General features: G+C 42.6%; 7 protein-coding genes across 7 annotated transcripts; 4 read left to right on the plus strand and 3 right to left on the minus strand.

Annotated features, from left to right (window-relative positions):
- The first annotated feature begins 1423 nt into the window (after positions 1 to 1423).
- Positions 1424 to 2280, plus strand: BDB00DRAFT_794082 (uncharacterized protein). The gene has a single exon (XM_053121281.1). The coding sequence runs from the start codon at positions 1534 to 1536 to the stop codon at positions 2044 to 2046; it is 513 nt and encodes a 170-aa protein (XP_052985734.1). The 5' UTR covers positions 1424 to 1533; the 3' UTR covers positions 2047 to 2280.
- Positions 2281 to 5285: 3005 nt separating this feature from the next.
- On the plus strand, positions 5286 to 6384 carry BDB00DRAFT_794084 (uncharacterized protein). Its single transcript, XM_053121282.1, has one exon. It carries the CDS (start codon positions 5391 to 5393, stop codon positions 6012 to 6014), a length of 624 nt encoding a protein of 207 aa, XP_052985735.1. The 5' UTR covers positions 5286 to 5390; the 3' UTR covers positions 6015 to 6384.
- A 1261-nt stretch (positions 6385 to 7645) lies between these two features.
- On the plus strand, positions 7646 to 8503 carry BDB00DRAFT_866347 (uncharacterized protein; the record flags this gene model as incomplete). The annotated part of the gene is made up of 1 exon (XM_053126211.1): positions 7646 to 8503. One exon carries the CDS (start codon positions 7646 to 7648, stop codon positions 8501 to 8503), a length of 858 nt encoding a protein of 285 aa, XP_052985736.1.
- Positions 8504 to 11314: 2811 nt separating this feature from the next.
- BDB00DRAFT_794089 (cytosolic Fe-S cluster assembly factor NUBP2) lies at positions 11315 to 12412 on the plus strand. Its single transcript, XM_053121283.1, has 3 exons — positions 11315 to 11397; positions 11487 to 11750; positions 11830 to 12412. Exons 1-3 carry the CDS (start codon positions 11340 to 11342, stop codon positions 12309 to 12311), a joined length of 804 nt encoding a protein of 267 aa, XP_052985737.1. The 5' UTR covers positions 11315 to 11339; the 3' UTR covers positions 12312 to 12412.
- Positions 12413 to 13524, minus strand: BDB00DRAFT_794091 (uncharacterized protein). The gene is made up of 2 exons (XM_053121284.1): positions 13226 to 13524; positions 12413 to 13139 (listed from the first exon to the last, which is right to left on the minus strand). The coding sequence occupies exons 1-2, from the start codon at positions 13383 to 13385 to the stop codon at positions 12505 to 12507; spliced, it is 795 nt and encodes a 264-aa protein (XP_052985738.1). The 5' UTR covers positions 13386 to 13524; the 3' UTR covers positions 12413 to 12504.
- A 73-nt stretch (positions 13525 to 13597) lies between these two features.
- BDB00DRAFT_2533 (uncharacterized protein) lies at positions 13598 to 16125 on the minus strand. The gene is made up of 5 exons (XM_053116667.1): positions 15974 to 16125; positions 15459 to 15901; positions 15007 to 15390; positions 13742 to 14920; positions 13598 to 13612 (listed from the first exon to the last, which is right to left on the minus strand). Exons 2-4 carry the CDS (start codon positions 15766 to 15768, stop codon positions 14079 to 14081), a joined length of 1536 nt encoding a protein of 511 aa, XP_052985739.1. The 5' UTR covers positions 15769 to 15901; positions 15974 to 16125; the 3' UTR covers positions 13598 to 13612; positions 13742 to 14078.
- On the minus strand, positions 15865 to 17201 carry BDB00DRAFT_2329 (uncharacterized protein). The gene has a single exon (XM_053116576.1). The coding sequence runs from the start codon at positions 16766 to 16768 to the stop codon at positions 15962 to 15964; it is 807 nt and encodes a 268-aa protein (XP_052985740.1). The 5' UTR covers positions 16769 to 17201; the 3' UTR covers positions 15865 to 15961.
- Between the last annotated feature and the right edge of the window lie 540 nt (positions 17202 to 17741).

Genomic DNA, 17741 nt, shown 5'->3' on the forward strand with positions numbered 1-17741 from the left:
CGAAATGGAAAGTTTACGCTGCCAAGGATGGGCTTCAGTGCCCATATTTGTCTAAGCCTTTCACCCTCTAAAAGATTCACGGTTTACTCAGCAACAAAGCTTTCTGTCAAAAACTACATTACACTACACTGCAAGCAGATAGGTCAATTTCAACAAATTGAGCATCTCCTTGGCCTTCGCCAGCTGCGATATTTGTACTTAGGTCCAGCTTGCCTATTGATATTATGTGTAGCAACGGTGGGAGCAGCTGACTTGATGGATACGGCTGGGATGCCGTCCTCGGTCCAAGGAAAAAAGTTTGAGACGTTGTTTTCGAGTATTTTACGCGACTTGTCTATCATGCGATCCACTTTGTAAGTGCTTCTGCAGGTTCCGGTAATGAAGAAGTATTTTTCCACATATGACTCACGAAATCGTCGTGAAGAAGCACTGTTTTGCGAACAAAGTGGTTAGCCTTTAGTTGTGTTTGTATACGGTTTGCCCATGTGTAATATTGATTAAAAAGAACAAAAGGCTGTTGGAGGCGCGCCCTGCTTTTCGCGTTATTTTGTAGAATCAACTTTTCAAACCGTTTATGTTCTGTTTTCAAAACATTTTTATGCATTTCTTGCTTATCATGTTTGTTATCCATTGCTCTCATTGCAGAAACAGTCTTTCAACTTCAAACCGAACATACGGTAAGCTTTCTCAACTTTAAGTCGCGTGTAATAAATCGTGCAGATTGTGGTAATTAGTTGAAAACAGTACTTGATTGGTAAATGGAGTGACGCACAATAGATTTTACAGCCGAAGCAATGTATGGCCGTCGAGTTGTTAACATATTATAAGCTTTCGAGAGACATTCATCCCTCCCAAAAAGAAGGGATCACTTGTCGCCAGACTTTGACCTCATCAAAAGCTATTCCAAATTGGATGTTTGCAAGCTTGATGTGTATCATTACTTTGCGAGAGGATGTAGAAACTTATGTACTACGTATAGATGCTACCAGTTTTCTGATCTAATTAGTGTAGCTGAGTGGGTCACGCCGAGCTAAACAACTTACAAAATCTTCCTTCAGAATTGCTAATGGACAAGTGTGGAAAACACTCTGAAAGAACAATAGCGGTAAAGTGACCACAGACATGTATGTGATATGTATTATTTAAAAATGCAGCACCGATGCACTGAGAGTGATGGATAAAAATGCGACTTTCTCGCGATCATCTACTTCTGGGCCAAATTATGTATGAATATAAGATAACCTCTTCCGCATATCGTATATCGGTCGAAAAGGTAGGCAGGCTGGAAAGGATTTCATCAAGTTGGAAAAGTACAGTATCATAGTGAGGTTTTTTTCTGGCCCATTTTGAGGCCACCCGAGCTCACACTGTGGCAGATGCGGCACTGTTTATGTTTGAAAATGTGGGTCACGAGATCCCAACAGCATGGCACTAGAAAAAGTCTGAAAAAAAAAGCCAACTTCTTTCTTTCTCCTTTGTTTTCTCTTTCTCCAAACGCACCTTACAAGCGTGCGTTTTATCACATGCTATATCATGTCAACTACCAGGCCAAGTACCTCCACTGAACCCGCTGCCCAAGAGCAAGAGCCGTACAGGTGCTGCGGCGTAGCCTTTTCTCGTAGAAGGGATCTGGATAGACATAGACGAAGTGTTGAGCCACACGTCTCGAACAGTTTCGGTTTAAAGTGTGAAGCCTGCGGTACAACATGCGCGAGACTGGACTCTTTGAGGAGACACCAAAGAAATCCTCGCTGCTCGATACTGTTGCGTCAACAGAATTGCGTATATGATTGCTCTCGATGTTCTACCAGTTTTGCTGAACGAGAGCTATTCGAGGATCACGTCCTGGAGTGTGAACAGAGGTATGCAGGAAGAGCGTCATCGTCGTCCTCGTCTTCCTTGTCGTCCTCATCGTCCTCATCGTCTCCGGCCGCTTTTGAGGAGCAACCAGACGACCGTGGTTATGTAGCCACTGTATCTTACGGGAGCCACCCGATCGAGTCCGATCCGGCCTGGCTTTGGGACTTGGCAAAAGGAAATCATTAGCAGCAAATCCCTGATTTTGTTTTGCTGTAGGCAGGAAAATTAAGTCATGACAATAAATATCAGTACAATATATGTAGTCATACTTTTCTTCTTTTTATGCATTTTTTCAAACTGTACTTCAGCTATGCATCATACATCGATGGCTTACAAGTCAGCCGATTTCTCCTGTCGGTAAGCTCATCGCATATCTACCTTATTATCAAATAAAAAAAACAAATCATCATAAGTTCAAATGCTAAAAATTGAATATAGTCCTTTTTTATTAAAGTCAGACTTTTGTTGTATTACTCTTTGTGACTCAAGAAACGCTACCTCGTTGAATGATTTACTTCTTTACGCACGGTCCACCTCACTACCACCAACCATGTGACGCCTCCTTATCATTGCTTGCGTGCAAACTCTCATATCACTCTTCGTGCTGACTAGGCATCCAGTTCAACGACTTTGTTGGCTTAGCTTTGTAATATTTTTGGGTAAGCCTATAGGTCTATGTTGCGCACCCTATCATATTGACGGTAGTTGCGCATCACCTTCGGTATGCTTCCTCAAATTCCCCTCCGCATGAATATAGCTCACATTGCCATTATAGAGGGCAAAGAGTATTCATCTGATAAATAAAGCCCTAGTGTGCTTTATTTAATAGTGAGATACTGGACTTTACTAATTAAGCGACCACTTATACCCGCTTAAACGGAAAATCCAAGCAATGTCAATAAACAAACAAATAAGCATTTCGGGTACTGTAACTGAAGTTTATTTGCATGCATGACGTATACGTTTTATGATACTTTGCACAGTATAACTAGTATTATAACATTCAATGCAGCATCCTTCTATCTGTTGAGCCGTATATTTTTCGAGGCTGCTATCTATATATGACAAAAGAATTCTAAAGAGAGCAACGAAAAAGTAGACCTAGGGGAGGAGTGTCGATCGAGAAGCCAGAGGCCGGGAAGTGATCATATATCGCGCGTAGAAGTGAATTTTTCTTTCTAACGATGCTTGTTTTATTAGTGTGATCGCAGCAAGAAAGAAAGAATGACGTATAATGAGCTAGCAAGCCTCTACTGTGTCTGGCATCAAATATAACTTAAAAAGGCAAACGTACAGAAGTTCCATAACCTTTATCATTCATATCAAACGGCAGTCATTTTGTCACATGAGGAAGATGATTTTGGATACTTTTCATTAGCATATAGCGTCATTAATAAAATTATTTTGTGTCATTTAAATATACAAGCACCAGATACGGGAATGATATTAAAAGGATTAGCTACATATTATATAAGCAGCATTATGTGCATGAACAGCTCTATGAGTCTGATGCAACATCTCACCTTGGTAGGATTTACATATATACAGTAGCTCTACCTTCTTTTACTTATTTTATACTATATCTTTTGTTAACTTAAAAGTATATGTTGTAATCTGGTGGATCTTGCAATCTATGTATAACTGCTACTAGTAGTTCACACTAGTTGCACCACCTTTATTGACATTATAAACTTCTGCGATACGCTAAATATCCAGCTGCCCAAAAAAAAATACTTTTGATGAATTATCTTGGCTTATTTTTTTAGTGAGGTGCCTCACTGTACCTTAAAAACAGAATTCTGTCGCAGAACACACAATCGTTGCTGCAATCAGGTGATGATTGCATATGTAATATTATGTACTGGCTGCATGTATGGGACACTATTGTTGGAAGGCATTCTCACCACTTGGAACTTGTGCATAGACCTAAATAAATCAAGCATTAACCAGTGACATGATAAAACGTTACCATAAACGACATTAATTCTAGAAGGTTTTCCGCAAACAGAAGTGAATTTTCCCTTCTCCTATTTTTCACGTGTTTCTTTTAACAATATGAGCGGATTTTTACAAGTTGAAAGAAGCCATAAAAATTATTAAAACTTGTCAATTATGTACGTGTAAAATTTAGGAAAACTTCCTTGCAGGTGCTTCTACTTTTCCCCTGCTTTTGACTGCACAGTGCTGTGCATATCTGCATTATATATTTTGATTCGGAGCCCGCCATCTTTACTGGGCACTGACGATCAATGCGTTTGTATCGATCAATCAAGTCTAAATGCTGATGGTGTTGATTATACACATTTTTCATTGCCTCGAACAATGAGGAGCGACGATAACAATTAATAATACAACAAGCAATGTTACCTGCTTATTATGTCCGTCCATGGATGCTATAGCCATTTATAGGGCCAACAAGAGTATATAGCGCTAATGCATGTGACCCTGCTATCAACCGTCAAGTCTACAATGCAGCAGGTAGTACTTGATCCAAACGGGCGCTACAATTTAGGTGGCGGGTGTAATTGCGAACATCTGATCTGAATACGCCACCATCACTACCAACGTGTGGAACGTTCCACTATGAGCCCAGTTAAGCTTACATGCTAAGAAGTGTAAGTACTCGCGTACCGGTAATTCGGTTTCTTAAGCTCCCCGCTCCCTCCGTGAAAGGAAAGCGCCGCTCCATACTTACGCGCATGGTGGGTGTAATTACGGCATCGTTTTGATAAAGCTCGAAGGCAATATCATCGATTCCTCAACAACATAGTCCTGAAGCAAGCTTTTAAAATAGCAACACGTTTCAAATTGCTTAAATACGAAGCGTACAAAAAAATTGCTTACGGATTTGTACAGAAAAAATATGAAACAAACAAAATAATGGTTCTAATACTTTCTGTTTATGTGCATGTAGAGAGGTATGACCAAGAAGCTACATCGTAGTAGATAGACGTAATATTTAAGCAGCAAAACCGCTGCCTTACACTTCATGCAACTGCGATCATAAATCATTATAATAACAAAAGTCAGTGCGAAGTATTATTATGATAAATATTTTCCGTGTTTATTATTGGTGCAGAAAGAAAAGTACAATGACAGGCACACATGAACCATCACTTATGACCAGACGTCTAACCTGAACAGTGTACAATGTAAAGGCACAAATGACAGTGACCAATAATAGATGGTTAGAAGGCAGCGATGTGTGAAACAAGCATTGATCGAGAATCCTTGTTTCAAATCTCCCAAATAGAGCGTATTACTTTTAACGTGCTGCGTGAATGTTTAAAGATGCTGGTGACCAGCAACGGCGCCGTCGCGTAAGTATAATCTCATTATAAGTGTGGTCCATCAATAAGCGGTCCTTTAATAAATTTAAAGTATTTATTTGCTACCACACGCTTAATATCCTCTTTGATTCATCGCTCTACCCTATTTTCACTTATTAAAAAGACACATAACAAAACTTTCTTTTATCGTAACTTTTCACACATACATATATCTATATATTATCCTACTATATCTATATTATGTCAAATAGTCGTAGCACTCGACCCGATGGCGTTTCGCGCCGCCGACGACAGCCAGAGCCGCCGCCTCGAATATTACAGGAATCTGAACAGCAACAAGGACATGACGAGCAGCCTACATGTAGAACATGTTACAAAACGTTCAGTCGCAGCCGTGATCTTGATCGACATTTGCGAACCGTACATCGACCCCCAGGAACCGGGATCCAATGCCCTGATTGTGGGCTTTTACTGGCCCGTCGTGACAACGTACGGAGACACAGAGGGAACCAACAATGTCGGCACAGGCTACGATTCGGACAGCAAAGCTGTAACATGTGTTGGGCATGCAATAAGGTGTTCCATTCAAAGAACAGCCTAATGAGACATCAAATAGCTTCGCATAAGCGTCGCATGGAATGTAGCGTCTGTGGTGAAGTCTTCTTGAATCAATCGTGCGGATTTCTTCTTGAGCATCGTGGTTCAGCGAGCTGCATGCGCCGCTTTGACTTGTTTTTGGAGCTTGGAGGTTTTCTCGCGTCTTTGCCTTTTCCAATTCCGCCCACAGACGTCAATGATCGTGCTCGGGCGATCCCTGGAAGCAGCAATGAACACACCCAGTCGTCCTCCTCTCCTTCAACATAACTGCTATAGTACCATATAATCGTCTACTGAAATACGGCCGCTCATTTTCTTCACTTTACTTTTACTTACTGTTTTACCTTCCTGTATGCTCCTTCAAACCTATTTCTATGTTCTATATTTTCTTCTGCTGGTTATTTGTGTACTTATGCATCTTCCTTTTTTTCATATGTCCTTTTTTTTATTCTTATGTCTTTCCATTGTTTTCATGGTGTGCACAGTTCATATTCAACAATTTACCCAGAAATATTATACCTATGTTTACCAATATTTATATATTTTCCTTTAAATATATGCCTCTCGTGTTCAAAATAAGCCCAATCAAGGATCAACTTCTATAGCTTTAATGCTACGTCCCTTCATCTTTATTTAATGCTAGCAAAAATTAGGTTTTTCTCGATTGTGTAGCACAATCAATGTTATAATATACAATTATGATACGATATGGGAGACACCCCGCCATCGGCTGCTGCTGCCTGCTGTAATGCTGATTCATCGATCGTATTTATATCATGAGGTTTCTTCAACGGCGCGCTGCATATTTACATATACAGCTAGGCTCATAGGCATAATGACAAATCTAGATAGTCGTAATTTAGATAATGTCTTCTTCTCACGTTTCGAAGCTCAACATCACAAAGTCAAAGATTCCTGTCACAGCCTCAGGCATGAATTTTGGGTAAATAGCGACTGGCACTATCGTTACGTTGAAAGAAGAAAACAGGAGCAAAGGCATGTTAAGAATACGCATTGCTGTTGCTTCATTGATAAGATATTACAAGGGATGATAACCTAATCATGGATAAATCATGGTTAAAGATCTAATTGGCTGGCTTCGCGCACAAAATGTTTACTGAATATAGACAGAAACCATTGATATTGCCTCATTAGCAGCATGTACTTCTTAGCGACTCTCCTCGCCCAATTACTTTAATAGTGATAAAGCCAAGCTGCTGAGCTTGTAATACGACAACAAAACCACTGTACAACCGTAAACGCCACAATTGGTTTATATACAGAGTTAAATAACATTGCTAGTAATATGTGCATTATAGATACCTGTAAACGTAGATTTTTGATGGTTTTCTTCGAGCCGGAGCGAACGCGTTGGCTCTAAATGAGAAAGGTTGAGGATTCTACATTGGACAAGACATTGCATATGAATCTAGAGGAATAGTCCATATCACCTGGTCATAACATTGAAAACAGTGGTAATATTAGAGACAAACAAATCTCCCGCATTTAATGCCTCGAATTGGGCAAAAGGGCACAACGCCTGAGCCTTGTGTGGATGGGTATCTTTTTGGGCAAAACGCCCATTCAGGCTCGGTGTAACAGAAAGAAATTCAGCGAGACAGAGGCAGAGGCAGAAGAGAAGAAGGAGAAGAGCGGGCGCAGCATATAATAGAAAGTATAGTAGCATCAATAAAACAGAGCAGAGAGGGGGCGTGTTATTTAGACTGGCAAAAGAAAGTTCCGCCGCTGCGGTGACTATACTCATCGCTGCCAATTTGGTATAAATAACCCGCTCAAACAACGGACTCTTTCCCCTTAGTTTCCGCTTGCCACTCCTTCCAAACACTCCTCTTTATCTACCATAAAAAAGTTTTTCTTCTCTTCAGTTCCAATCAATCATGCTATCCATTCGAAAGGTTTTTGGTAAAAGCAAACGCAACAAACAACAGAAAAAGAAACAGAATTCGTTTGTCTCCACCGCTTCATCCTCGACCGGTTCTACGCCCTCAACATCCACACCCACTACCCCAACATCAGGCCCCTTTATCCATGACAATCGCGGCATCTTCCGCACACTCGAGCCGGTGTGGTACTATGGCTACTATTCCAATCAACAACAACAACAACAACAACAACAACAAGATCCCAATGGAAACGACGGTAGTGACAGCAACAGTGACAATGATACACATCAAGTTGAGCAGGGAATGGACTGGGTTCAATTTGACTCGCATTGTCAAACCGTGTTGGAAGTGGCCTATCGACAGAACAAGGCATCGTGTGACCTGGGCCAGAATTGCATTGTGCATTTTACAGCAGCCAAGGATGACTGGGTGTTGAATGAGACTGTGCGACGCGTCGTGGCGCCGGTGTGGTGGTTCGAGCAAGACTCGGTTATTGATGGAAGCAAAGGCATGTGTCGCTTCGACTACAAGAACCAGGCCCGTTTAGAAGCGCTGGCAGACGAGGACCGGTCCAAATTGTCACTGGTGGATGAGGCGTTTCCACATCCGTTCACCATTACCCTGGTTCCCAAGTCGCGCGATCAAAGAGAGGAGTGGCGAGGCTTTCTGCATCTGGAGTTCCCTGCAGTCTATGTCAACAGCCAGCACAACCTGTTGGCCAGCCCATACGACAGCAGTAAAGGAGCAGCGCTGGCAATGGATTACTTCTATGACGGTTCGATGGCGTCATACCAGCAGGACGATTACTATGCTACGAGCACCGATGGTGCTGGTCGTCGCTTCTCCATTTAAAAATTTCTCGCCAATTTGTTGCTCATATATCATACAGCCCATCTATATTGCATCTGTTCCTCGTTCCTCATTATCCGCTTCCGTTGCCCCGCACCCCTCCCCAAACCGCCTGCTTCCACTTCTCTCCTTCATGTCATCCTTCTTTGTTCCCTGTACCTTCTAGTCGTCAGGACCATATACCACTCATAGCTCTCCCTTTTTCTCTCTTTCTCTCATTTTTACAAAATCACAGACAGACTCATGGCAAGACGCACAGCGCAGCATCAACATTTTTGTTTTCTTGTTAATTTCTATATATAATTTGTACATAAAATAAACCCCGACCGTTTTCGTGGTTCAAACCATTCTTGCGATTTTCCGAAGGTGACCCACCCAGAGGTAGCACCAGTCCTTCCTATAACCGTCCGTGCACTTCCGAGCCGACCATCTCGTACTTGAGAGATGATGTGAGATGCTGATAAGATATGCCATACTTTTGCAGGCAAAGCGTGCTCGTGCTTTGATCGTTTTTCGCTTCCAACCGACAAAAGGGCATCAAAGAAGTGATATAGTTATGACGGCAGCGACCGTTGACGGTAATGTCTTGTTCATAACAAAAAGAGAAAACTCTGTAATCGTTGCCTTCCGGACGATGCTTGATCTATTTTTACCTGACCAGTACTATTCTGGATATCCAAAAAAAAGTTTTCGTTATGCACCCTATATATCCCTCTCCCCCCACCCCCTTTCCCCGATACCCTTGCTGCCCTGAATCTGGTCCTAACAACTCAATAAAAAACTCGTGTCTCCTACATATATCCCAAAAGAGGGTGCTATTTATTTCCATGGTGATGATACATGTGCTTTGTACACTAAACTTTATCAAATTAAAGCATTACGCGCACCCCCTAAAACTCTATGGCTCTGGTAATTAAGGAATAAGAGATATGAGCATGACATGATGCGGTGCAGTAGATCGACGCTAAACAACAACGTCTCGTGTTCTGACGCCATCCAAGCATAATTCAACAACTCAGCTACAATGTTTATGATTATGAGTAATGGTAATATCTGCATTGCAGCACATCCAACATAAAGAAGCTTATCACGCGGATCAAAGCTGCCATGTCACTTTTCATTGATTGCATACTTCACAATCCCAACTTATTGTAACGATATATAGCAAAATAAGTACCTTAATACATTCGAGGTTTGTGGATAATACTGCTGCATAGTCAGCAACTACCTTTTGTACTTGTGCGTCGTTCGTCGATTGGGTTTGTTCATAGTCGTTGCCAAGTACAGACTAATTGATACATCTTCGCTTTCATGTTTTTAAAACCCGCCTCCTAATATGGATGTCTTTCTCTCCAACGCGTGCGGACATCTCTTCATCGAGACACATCTAGGTATATACGGTTTTATCTACCCTCAAGAAAAGATGTCACTACTACTAAATGGAAAAGCCATTTCTTAAAAGTAGTGAAAACTTGTGTTATATTTGATAATAAACCAGTCTTGAATCTTTTTGAGTCTCGTTGACCTATTCTATCTCATTTCTGTTTATATGATGATAACACACTACATTGTAAACTTTTTGACCCTGTGTCCGTAACCCACACGTCCATAACCTAGCTGTACACCTCATATAGCACATACATCTTTTAGATTTTTGTTAGAACACCCACTGCTGGTGATGCATAATCCAAGGTCCTTGGCAACTTCTTCTTTATTGAACATTCAAGTGTAATCACACTGGGATCGTACTTTGCGCTTGACATCTGAACAATATCGCTCGATGCAACTGCATCCGCAGTGGAATGTGTACAGGTCGCTATATTATTTGGGATACTTTTCTGAGACTGGCGTTAGCTGGTCTATGGCCGCGTTAATACTCGCTGATAGGCCTATTGTCTTCTTTATATAAATCGGAACATCCAAGTAGAATGCTTCTTTAATTTTTATAATTTAGTTGACTTTTTTCATGCAATAGTGTTCAGCCAGTGTCGTAGTAATTGTCTGTGTGTGCTATTGATGGTTAACCGAATATCTTGGATACGTTCAAAAGGTGTTTCATGCAGCATATGTCATATAACCTATTGTATTGATTATATGTATCACACCAGGACCAGCTAAGAGGGGTTGACTTTCAGTGCCCATACCTTTTTCTTGTGACAGACAACAAAATAAACCAACAACAAATATGCAAATATAACAAACAGTGGCTTCTCATGCATACACTAAAGTTATGACACTTGAAAGGTGTCGTTTTGATTTTCTGCACCATACTTGAGATTTTAAAACAAAGGCATATGAGTGCGCGTAGCATGACGGATGTAGTTTGCGGGACTTTGAGGAATTGACCATTAACTGCTGTGTACTAGACTTATCCTACTGCAAAACACCCATGTAAGCTACATTGTGTTACTTTAAAATTAGCACGTTGCTTGCAGCAGCACTTGGCATGTTCTCAATGCTTTTGGGAGCTTTAGGTAATAAAAAAGTTATGTTTTGAGGTCCTGTGTAATGGGGTTGAATCGGATTGAGCTTCAGGTCATTGCTATCCTGGTGCTTTCCGGCTTCTCCGCCGCCCAACTCCATTCTTTTCCGTTAAATGATTATATACTCGGCTGTGCGAAGATGAAGAGAGGTGAAAAACGCATACCACGAGCTTAACAACAAAGCAGCTCTTTGACACAGTTTACGGCAACACGGGTCACTGAGTAGATGCAGCAGATATAATGCCGCATTGATCGAGGCCGCCAATTGGTGGATTGGAAATCGGATTAAAACTTGATGCGACCCCCGTGAGCCGCTTACAACTTTACTCTCTTTCCTTTCTTTATTTCAATCGATCATGTCCGAAACAAACCTTTCCGGCGTTAAACACATTGTGCTAGTACTTAGTGGAAAAGGTAAAAAAAAACAAGAAAGCTGTCTTTAACATTGTTGTGTTTGACTACCGCAGGAATACTTAAAAACAAAATCACTGTTCACCATATAGGAGGAGTGGGCAAATCGTCAGTAACAACACAATTGGCCCTTAGTTTAGTCGAGAAGGGATTTAAATGTGGAATCATGGATGTTGATCTTACGGGCCCTTCCATTCCTCGCATGCTCGGTCTTGATGGACACCAAGTGCACCAATCGTCCAAGGGCTGGGTGCCCGTATATGCAGACAGCAAGCAGAATCTGGCCTGCATGTCGATCGGCTTTTTGCTTACTAATAAAAACGATTCCGTCGTTTGGCGAGGACCTAAAAAGACAGGTATGCCTTGAAAAATTTAGATTGTGTGAGAGAGAGAGAGAGAGCTGCTTATTAATTCTCTTTTTTTTATGCAATATAGCAATGATCAAGCAATTTTTACAAGATGTATGCTGGGGCGAACTCGACTATCTGCTGATTGATACACCACCTGGCACATCGGACGAACACATTGCTACCATCGAAAACTTGAAGGAATATTCTCCGGATGGTGCCGTGGTTGTGACAACACCTCAGGGCGTGGCGATTGCGGATGTGCGTAAAGAACTGTCGTTCTGTAAAAAGGTCAAGTTACCGGTATTGGGCGTTGTCGAGAACATGAGCGGCTTTGTGTGCCCGCATTGTACCGAGTGCACAAATATCTTTGCATCCGGTGGTGGCGAGGCTATGGCTGGCGAGTATGGGATCGAGTTTTTGGGACGTGTGCCAATTGATCCGGGTTTCACTATGATGGTGGAAACGGACGGTGACGGATCTTACGTCAATTCGTTTGAAAAATCCAACCTGTTCCCCATCTTTAAAACTATCAGCAGTCGAGTAGTAGAATTAACGCCATCACAATAAGCAGGTGCAGCATCATCCTCATCCTAAACCCACACCGTTCGCTCTCTCTCTTTCTCTCTCTCCCCATTTACCATACATGCGAAATTTGTACATATGAATACACATAATTGTTTATTATTATACACTTATACTTGGAAAAGAAGACTAGAGCAAAAATACAACACTTTTTTTTGATTTATATGTTAAGGAGAATCTATACAAGTTTGGTGACATCCAGTCCCCAATTGCTTTCTAAATGGTCCAAGATGGCGGGTATACTGGAGAGTGTGTTGAACGTCTTGCGCTCAGCTCTGCTCATAATATCTTCAAACATATACATCAAATGATGATGGAAGATGAAATGGTTTGTGCCGTATCCTAACGCCAACCGAACGTAATCTTCAATACATTCCCAAGGTGTCACATCATGACCTGCGAACAATGCTGGATTCTGCAACAAGCCTCTCGCCGACATGACGCCGTTCACTCCCGTCCGCTCATACATCTCCTCTGCATCTTGGTTGGAGAAGATACTTCCGTTGGCAATCACCGGTACACTCACGGATTCCTTGACCAGTTTTATACCATCGAAATTGACAGGCTCCGTCGATTTTTGCCTTCGTGTTCGTCCATGCACAGTCAAGAAATCCACACCCACTGACTCGGCTCGTTTGACGAACTCATAGGTCTCTTTCAAGTCTGGATGCACACGGATCTTGATACTGCATGGAATATTTACTCGGCCTTTGACAGTCTTGACCATGTCCCGAACAGCTTCTGGATCCGACATCAAATATGATCCAATGTGTTCTTGAATAGCCCATTTTTGTGGACAACCACAGTTCAAATCTACACATATACACATTCACTTCCAGTGTTATCTCTTTGCGCCCTTATCGTAGAGCAGGTGTATTTGTAGTAGTAATAGTACATACCAATACCACCAGCGAACGGAGCCACCATTTCTGCAGCTGCTGCCAGATCAACACCATTGCTTGCTGCAAACTGAACTACAACGGGATCGTCTGCTTCATTGGTAGAGTAATCGGTTTCACGAGCGAGATCTGAGTTCTTGAAGACATCGGCGAGGATCATTGGGGTATATGCGATATCGACGTTGTACCTTGAATTTGCAGGGTGGGTGTGAGATCCACTTTTTGAGGTATAGAAGCCTATTCTTCCTTTTTTTCTTCAAGATAGAAAACGAAACTTACTTGCGAACGAGCTCCCGAAATGGTAGCTTGCTGTAGCGCACCATGGGCGCACATACATTGACCCGATCTTTGGAATTTATAATGTCAAGGACCGATGTCTTTGCCATGCTATAGTGATAAAATTGGAAAATGAAGAGGAGACCGCTACATTTAATATTCTATTCGAATGTTTAAGAGGCGCCTATGTATTAAAGGCGCAGGCTGTCAATACATGCGCCTTTTTACTCATCCCGCTACCATAAATAAGCTTGTATATGTCATGGAGGTCATCTCGTCTGACCGACCAAGATGAAAAGAACGCCTTCTTATGCTTTAGCGTTGTTCTCAGCGTTTTTTGATTTCGCTATATCAACGTACAAAACGATCAATTGTAGACGATACGGGTTGGTAATATAATATTTACGGAATAACAATAGTAATAAAAGAGTGGATGAACTACAAGGAGGTAAAAGATATTTACAAAGGTGGCAACTGTCGAACATAATAAAAATACGAAAAAGAGGAAAAAGGATGGGGAGAATACAAATAAACTTTTTTTTTTATGTGGATTGATGGGAGGTGAGACGTAAAATAATCAAAAGTTCATGAGTGGTGTATGCGAACTTCCCTTTGGATAAACGACCAATGTGGCAACAAACAAACCGATGGTGATTCCAATCGAAGACTCAATCATGGCAAGCGCAAAAGATGCGCCCTGGGTACCCATGGAATCGTCGCCTGAAAACATGCCATAGCCGGCCTTGATGCTAAGACCTCCCGGTACGAGATAGAATACACCCAATAGGACAGCGTCGAATGACATTTTGCCAGTAAATTTGGTCAGCAGGTTGCCCAGGAGACCCAGGGTAAATGCAGGCACTGTTTGCAATATCTGGGCTGGCGCATGGGCGTAGCACTGCAGCAAGTAATTGACAACATAACCAATAGCAGAAACGATAATCATGGTAGGCCAACGGAACGGCCGGGCTCTGACGAAGACGCAGTAGGCCAGGGCAAAAAGTGGTACAAGTAAAATAAAGAAGCGCTGATCAATACGTTGGATATCGCAGGTAGTAATATCGGTTGCTCTTTGACATTCACTGGCGTTCCCTTTGTTGGTAATGTCCGGATCGATCAGTCGGTACAGCTCGGAACCCATTTCAATACCGTAGCCGAGTAAGAACGAGTAGACGATCGAGTACACCATGCGCACCACACCACTGACAAGTTGCCTAGAGACAAGCTCGACCACGGCAACCGCCATGGGGTAACCAGGTAATATGACAATGAAGGCCGAGAATGCAATGGGTGTGAAGCAAAAGCCGTATTGGGTCACTGCTCGCGCCACAAACCCAATGATGATACACACAGTTACTTCCCAAATAGGCTGAAAGCTCTGGATCCGGCCGGAGAAAAATTCATAAATGGCGAAAATCACTATCATCGGGACCCATCGTGGGTTAATTGCTTGTTGTTTCCTTTTCTCGCAAGTAAATCATTTTTTTTTGGATAAGGACACTTACTGGCTAGACCGGCCGAGACGCATGCGTCGTACCAAAAGCCACCGAAAAAGATCAAACAGCCACAGAAACTTGCGAGTCCATAGACGAATGGATTCAGCCAACGCGGATAGAACGATGGTTCATTGGCGACCGTATCAATGAATTGTAATGCCTCATCCACGGGAACTTCACCATGAGCAACTAATTTTTCCAAGCGATATATTTCTCCGAGCTTGTGCATTTCGAATGTTTGTGATTGTCGTATAAAGTGCGTTTCGGTTGTATGGGTGCCTTGATCAAATACGGTCATGAACATGACATTTGGCATATAAACGTACTCCGCATCGACCCCTAAAGTTGTGGATACGTGCCGCATGATATATTCCAAGCGATGTGCCGGACAGCCTGTAGATGCATGGTGTTAAAGATGTGTATAATTCTACGGCGATGTCGTTGCTATAGTAAGTAATTACCATAAAGCATGAGTGACTTGACAAGCTTGCGCAAAAACTCTTGCTTTTGCAGAATGTTGGCAATCTCAAAGGTGATTCGAATACGATCTTCCAGAGTGATCGGCTCAAACTGGGAGGCGGTGGTGAACATGCTGTCGATGGACGACCGTCTCGATACGGAGGGCGACATAAGCTTCTTCTTCTCTAGACTAGGAACCAAATGGTTGCTTGCGGTCATTGTGGATAGCCAGCTGTATGGACGGTTGATCATTTTCGGTCGCTGCGGAGTGAGCTTGTCGGCGGCAGAATTGGGGTCTGTGCTTGAATGCATCGGGACGTCGTACAACGATGCAGGTTTCTTCTTCAGATGCTTTTTTGCTTTCTTTGCTTCCTGAAAATTATTTTAGTCGATAAAAATTAATAAAAGGGGCTTATCTTCAGAAAATGCAGGGACTCATCAAGCACTTGAGACACTGTCGGCATGGATCCTCATTGCCCTCTCAACTAGTTGATCTTGTTTTGCACTAAAAAGGTACCTTCTGCTGCTTTCGACGTTGGTTTTTTTTCTCCTGTTCTTGCTCATTTCGACGTCTTTGTGCTTCCAATTTCATCAGACTGGAAAGCACACTCCCACCACCGGCTCCCATGCCTAGACCCGCACCACTCATTGCTCCGGTAGAGGTTCCACCAGAGTCGATCGTTTCGTGTTGCGCACATTCCGGCATCCCACCGGGGCTACTGACCGTCTGCTCCCCGCCCTCCAGATCTGCTTCGTCCATGACACTGTTGGAACGAAAGCGTCGAGCCAACCGATCGTCTTGGCTAGTCCCATCACGAATACTCAGCATTCTCTCAACAAGCGCGGCTGATTCCATGACGTGGTCCTGAAAACGAACATGGCGGTCTTGAGCTTCCTGGTGGTCGAGTGCTGCTTCCAACAGCTCGTTATCGGATCCAACACCCGCTGCTGACTGATGCTCTTTTTCCTTGTCTATGCTGCTTCTGCTCCGGGACGAGATTCGGTTGTGTCGAGTAGGAGACGGCACGCTAGCCCAGTTGTTTTGTTTTTCGCCGTCATCATCTTCCATGGTATCGCTTTCGCTGCTTGTGCTGCTGGTATCATTTTGTTGTTGTTGTCGTCGTCGTTGTTCTCTTTTTGGGTCGTCTTTGGGTGTGGCTTCAACAGGTTCGCACGGGTGGACAGAATCAGTGGTCACTCTAAGCTCTGGTATATTTGGACAGGATACGGAGTGGACGAAAGGCGGCCGAGTGCTGCTACTGACGCTGCTTCTTCGACTATTTCCGCTGCCTTCGGGTCGCAGGTTATCCATAGAAGCGTGTACGGAAAGTGTGTACTAAATGTGGAAGGGCGGTTGTTGTTGTTGTTGCTGTTATTGCGTAGAGGGAGAGAGATAAGTGAAAAAGAGTCTAGTACGCAAGAAAGGGCGGTCGCAAACAATATAGAAAACGCTAGCTTTTTATTGTCGGAGATTTTTTTTTGGAACATAACCATAACTACAGAAAAAAAATATAAGGTTTGGCCTCCTCTGTCAGCATTTCCAAAGGAACAACTATTTCGCATGATATTTCTGCGCCTCTAGATAGGGTAAGGGGGGGGGTGTTAAATGACCTGTAAAATTAACAAGATTTTTCATGATCAAGACCACACGTCTACTTGTTTGTTCTTAATGTTGTTGATGCCTTTTAAAGCGCAATGACGCGCGGACAAATGTTTGTTAGACTCGGCTATTTACAAACTATACAGCGGTTGGCCCTGGTCTTCTACACTACTGTATAAGTGAAATTCACCCTACAACAATACAAAGTAGCTCCTAAATAATTTTTTTTATCAAAAAGAAAGATGAGATTATACTTAAGTTATATATATTCCAAGTGTTTCCGTTGAAAAGCCATAAAGTTTTGCTCAGTAAAGAGCACACCCAGCGGATCCCCCAAACAATACGCGAAATTAGTCGATTGCTGGATTCAGAGTCAACAAATGCTAAATTTCGCGATTCTCTCACAGTTCGCTAAACCTGCTTCTCATGCAATAACTAAAACAACAACCTCCTAATTCAACCGAAAACATGCAAAACAATCGTTCGCCATCCCCAGCAGAAACACCCCATTCTCTCGCTGCCCCCAATACTACCTCTAAGGGTAAAAAAACTTTGAAGAAAACAGGAGGACGGGAAGGAAACCTCAACTACTCGGTAGTTGAGGACCTTCAACTTTGTAAATCGTGGTTGAAGATTTCGCAGAATCCCATTGTTGGCGCTGATTAAGAGTCAGATACGTTCTGGG

The sequence above is a fragment of the Zychaea mexicana genome, assembly GCF_025766255.1.
Source record: "Zychaea mexicana strain RSA 1403 chromosome Unknown BDB00scaffold_1, whole genome shotgun sequence".
NCBI classification, from domain to species: Eukaryota; Fungi; Mucoromycota; class Mucoromycetes; order Mucorales; family Lichtheimiaceae; genus Zychaea; species Zychaea mexicana.